This window comes from Athene cunicularia, unplaced genomic scaffold, assembly GCF_003259725.1.
Source record: "Athene cunicularia isolate RWA unplaced genomic scaffold, athCun1 SCF_22, whole genome shotgun sequence".
Lineage (NCBI taxonomy): Eukaryota > Metazoa > Chordata > Aves > Strigiformes > Strigidae > Athene > Athene cunicularia.
Genome location: NW_020799289.1, coordinates 65,303 through 70,397, shown reverse-complemented (window position 1 = coordinate 70,397; position 5,095 = coordinate 65,303). Strand labels below are relative to the sequence as shown.

Genomic DNA, 5,095 nt, shown 5'->3' with positions numbered 1-5,095 from the left:
GGAACCATCACTCTATGAAGATATAGCCGTGATTCTGAAGTGCCTCCTTACAGCACTTGTCTTCAATAGGAACAATTAACTATCTTCAGGTGAAATGTAATTACTTCAGGTGAAAGCTGGAGTAACTTAATCTCACACAAACTGATCAGGACTTAAGAAACTACAAGAAAGTATTCACCAATCCATGCCAACTTGAATGCATCACATGGTCCCGCATGTGTTTCATTTTTAAGGAGTGAATGAACAATCCTGTTATGAGAGCAAGTGTATGACCTTTTCTACATCATGTTACCGTGTCTGAGATTGCTGCCTCATTGCCCAGTGAGCCATTACCAGAGATTCACATGCCACAGAGGGTTTATATTAAAACGAGAAGGAGAAAGACAGAAAGCAAGTCAGAAAGGAAGAAAGGAAAAAAGGAAGAAAGGAAAGGAAGGAAAAGAAGGAAAAAAGCTTTTAGCATTAGTCATATTGCCAGTGATTTCTGGAAAGCCAGCAGATAATTACACTCTCACGCTGCAGATATATAGACCATGAAATCCTATTGGCCGGATGATATTGTTATAATAATCAATGACTGAAATGTCATTACTCGAAGCATACCACATTCAGGATAGAGTCTGATGGTGGAACGTGAAGAAAGGAAGGGAAGGGAATTGGGGACATTTTGTTCCTCACTGAATTTGCTGTGAGGATCTACTGAGAAGACACACTTTGTGTTCTATATGCATTACTGGTCATACACAGCTCCTCAGCTTTTCACAGGAGTGACTGCAACATTAATAGTCACGCTGGGCAGAGCAATAGACTGGTGAATCTTATGAACTGGAATACATTTTACAATTTATTGTGTTGTCCTTGTATGCCGTTACTGCGTATAGTATGTTTTAACAGCCTAGATCTATACAGAAGATGCATCAAATGAATCACTAGAGAGCTGAGATCCTCCAACTGTACACCAGGAATGATCATAGCTTTCTGTCACTGTGTTGGGTTTGTGTGTGGTGGAGGTTTGGTAGCAGGGGATGGGGGCTACAGCGGTGGCCCCTGTGAGAAGCTTCTCAAAGCTCCCCCTGGCTCCAAGTCAGACCCACTTCTGGCCAAGGCCGAGCCAACTAGCGATGGTGGCTGTGCCTCTCAGATAACGTATTTCAGAAGGGGAACATGAGAGGAGGAGGAGGAGTGGGAGTTGTGAAGAGGAGTTGCAAGGAGAACATCTGTGTGAACGCTGGGGAGAGTGAAAGGAAGGAGGAGGAGGAGGAGATGTACTGGAGCAGAGACCCCGCTGCAGGCAATGGAAGTCACCGGTGGAGCAGATGCCACCTGCAGCCCGTGGAGGACCCCACATGGAGCAGGGACTGTGCCTGGAGAGGACCAGGACTCTGAGGGAAGAGGCCCCCACTGCTGTAGTTGAGAACTGGGAGGACTGGAACACACGGGGGTGACCCACGCCTGAGCAGCCTGTGGGAAGGACTCAAGTTACAGACAGTTTGTGGAGGTTTTTCTCTCACGAGAGGGAGCCCACACTGGAGCAGGGGAAGAATGTGAGGAGTCCTCCCTCTGAGGAGGAAGAGCAGCAGGACTGACCACACCCCCCCATCCCCTGACCCCTGCACTGCTGAGGGAAGGAGGTAGGGAAATCAGGAGCAAAGCTAAGCCTGGGAAGAAGAGAGGGGTGGGGGGGAAGGTGTTTTTAAGACGTAATGCTTCTCACAGTCCTACTCTGTCTAGTAAATGTTGCTGTTATTAGTGCCTGAATTCAATTTATATTCTTTTTTCTTCCTCTAATGAGTCTGTCTCTTGCCTGTGACTATAATGGGTGAGTCATCCCTCCCTGTCCTGGTCTCAATGCCTCAGCCTTTTGCTTCATGTTTTCCTTACCAGTTCTGAGGGGGAAGGGGTGAGTGTACTGCTGCATGGTGCTCAGTTGCCTTCTGAGCTCAAACCATGACAATAGCACAGAGGTCTGTAAGACTGTATACCCAGGGCAAAACAGACTTGAGTTCATGCTTTACATAGTGTGTGTCTTCGTATAGTGAATTCATGTGAGATTCCCTTCAGTGCCCTGTAAATAATCACACATATATGTAACTTGTCCTTTCTTCATGCAGAAAATACACTTATACTCCACTGTGTAAATACCCTTGATCATACCTCCTCTGGTGTTAGCTGACACTGCATGACTAGAGACACTGAAGAAGGGTCAGTGTAAAACAAATAAAGACCTGACCTGATGCCGAGATAAATGTGTCACAACATAACGCAGTTATAGAACAAGAAGCTACTGACAAATGGCTTCACCCGCTGGGGATTTGAGCTTTAGGTGAGAGCATAAGCATCCAATATTTCTTTACCCTACTTCTGACGCTTTATCTTTTCAACCTTGAGCAAAATCACCCAGGGTGGGAAGAACTGGGAGAATGGAACAGTGCTGATACAACAAAACAGCTTGTAATAACCCAGACTGGCATCCAGTTAGGAAGACAGAGATGGCAGTAGCATCACGGGGAGAAAACTTGTCTATGAAACACCAACACCACAACTGGATCTCAAATTTTCATCAGGATCAGTGCCAGAACCCATAAAAACATACAAGTCCCAGCAGCAAATACATGATCTACTTTCAGGCAACACAAAACTAAGAGGTACTAAAATAAGAGGATGAAAGTAGACATGAAGGCAAGAGTAAGAAAATCCTGAAAATCCTCTGAGCTGTCCAGTGGCACAACCTCTGCATGAACTGCTGCCTGGGGCTGTGACCATAGCACTGAGTCTTGGCCTCTACCTGACCTGCTGCTTCAACATCCTCCTCTTCTTCACGCCACTCCTCCTCCCTTCTCAACAGCTATTCTTCCAAACAGAACGTGGGCTACTGACATGCCTCAATTTCAGGCAGGAACTTTCCCTTCCCCTCAGTGCTGCTACTAAATCTCTCTCTCCTGGAGAGGACTGTTTATTTTTTATAACGTTTATCTTTCTCTCCAGGAGTCAGAAGGATTATCTCATTACTATTCAAATAGCTCTTGGAAGACTGAAAGGATTAAATCAATACTATTAGTATAATTACTGAGAGCAGTGAGGAAACCATGCAATGACAGTAGACAAAGCAGACTAGAAAACCAGTAATACCTACAGTTCTCAAATACAGCCTCCTGCAGCAAATCTTTCTGCTCATCCTTCAGTTCCTTCCTTACCATCAAAGCTATATGATGCCATTACCCAGTGAATGTCTGAGCAATCTGACATGGCCCAGGGAGCCATGTTTTCCTTCCCAGACTGCACTATTGTTCACATAATTGGCTTCTGGATCATGAATGGAGAGCCTGTGCCTGCCTTAAGTCCAAGAGATGTAAACTTTGAGCCTGAGGGGCCTGAACTGTTCCTGTACTGGTTTGAGAAGAGCCTCCGCACTTGCACCCACCACGGTGCCTCTAAGCTACTTCTCTAGCTGACACTTAACAAGGTCTCTTGTCTGGAGAGAAAACATCACAGTCACTTTCTTTTCAGAAAATATCTCCATGACGGTTTCTTATTTCTGTATCTCCTAATCAACAAGAAAATCCCTCATGCTTAATGGATATTGCCTTGGCTTGTCAAAGCATATTTAAAGCTTTTTGGTGACAATTTGGAAGACAAATGTGGAGCCTCGGGAAAGTTCCATATAACTTTCTAATTCAAAGAGACGGAGGAGCCAGCTGCCCTGCTGTGATACTGCTCTCTTCATTAGATAGGCAGGACTCCTCACCTCACCCCACAGCAAAATCATCTGTCTCAAAAGCGCTGATCCAGGGTTGAAACAGGTTCTTGATGAGAAACACTGCAGCAGCTGTTTGCCATGTATTTAAACGAGTTTTGCTGCAGTCAAAACGAATCAGGTCCCAAACTAGTCCTGGTAGTGTTCTCACCACCTCCCACACTCCTGAGGCTGTACGCTGAGAGGTATTTACATGTCCTACACAACAAAATGAAATGGAAACAATTTCTTCAAATCCCAATTGTAAAACAATAACCCTATGTGAAAAAAGATATTAAAACTATGTGTTTCAATTTAAATAGAAATCAAACGGCAGATGAAGGTATCATAGACAGAACTAGTTGTAGCTAAAACATCACTAGATTTAAATCTCACACAGTATGGCTGTAAGCTGGAAGCTTTTAACAGAATCACAGGACATCCCCCCGTAATATGCTATAACCTATTCCCAGTCCCATGAAGCGTGATAATCTCAATAACAAGGAGAAACTAAATATATTCATATCAAGAGACAAATCAGCATTTGTTTATTAGATACCACCATCCGAATACATCACATGTGCACCACGGGTACAGTGAACACGCTCCCTATCTTCACAGGCATGTAGTTCTAGACTTGTGCTACAAAGGGCTACTTTAAGTATTTATTGCTGCCTCATTGTGTTTCACTCATGAATAAAAGATTCAGAGCATGAAAAAAATGAATGAAATAGCACAATCATTTAAAGTTATTTAAAAAAAAAAAAAATCGTGTCCCACTTCAGTGGGAGGGGGCAATTCATCAATTCAGCTGTCACTTAAAATCTGTCTTGAAAAACACTAATGTTCAAAGATTAACATTTATGAATTATTAATGCTTCCTGTTTTGTAAATTAGTTTGAATCATTTCATGCGTTTCCAGTCCTGGAATTCCTCTCCCCTTCATCTGGAAAGCTACACTCTCATCACAGTAGCTTATCAGTTCTCTGAAACCTCGAGTAATGCTCTCATTCCTCTAACTGTATTTTTCTTTTACTGAAATTTGTCTACTCTGCTCTGTATAAACAACAAGCAGAACAATAAAGAGGTTACAGAATATTGTCAATATACTGCATCTTTCCATGTAGCATCTTCATATCCTGAATGCGGGCAGCAGAGGGACGAGATCGGGGGGCGGGGACGGGACAGCAGGGCGAGGATGGTGCTAAGGGGATGGGGTTTGGGGGGCAACAGCGTCACTGGGGGTGCACTGGGGGGGGATTCCAGGGGACGGTCACTCACTGCCTGTAGTCCATGCTGGAGTTGTGCACCAGGTTCCGTGCCGCCACTTTCATCAGGGCCTGCGGGGGGGGGACTGTCTCT

At 44.4% G+C, this 5,095-nt stretch overlaps 1 protein-coding gene across 1 annotated transcript in view; it reads right to left on the bottom strand.

Moving 5' to 3' along the window:
• MED29 (mediator complex subunit 29) overlaps positions 1–5,095 on the bottom strand; it is a 17,408-nt gene that overhangs the window by 12,017 nt on the left and 296 nt on the right. The window contains exon 2 of the mRNA XM_026867274.1: positions 5,015–5,093. Within this exon, the coding sequence (XP_026723075.1) occupies positions 5,015–5,093 (79 nt within the window). The remainder of the gene's footprint in view (positions 1–5,014; positions 5,094–5,095) is intronic.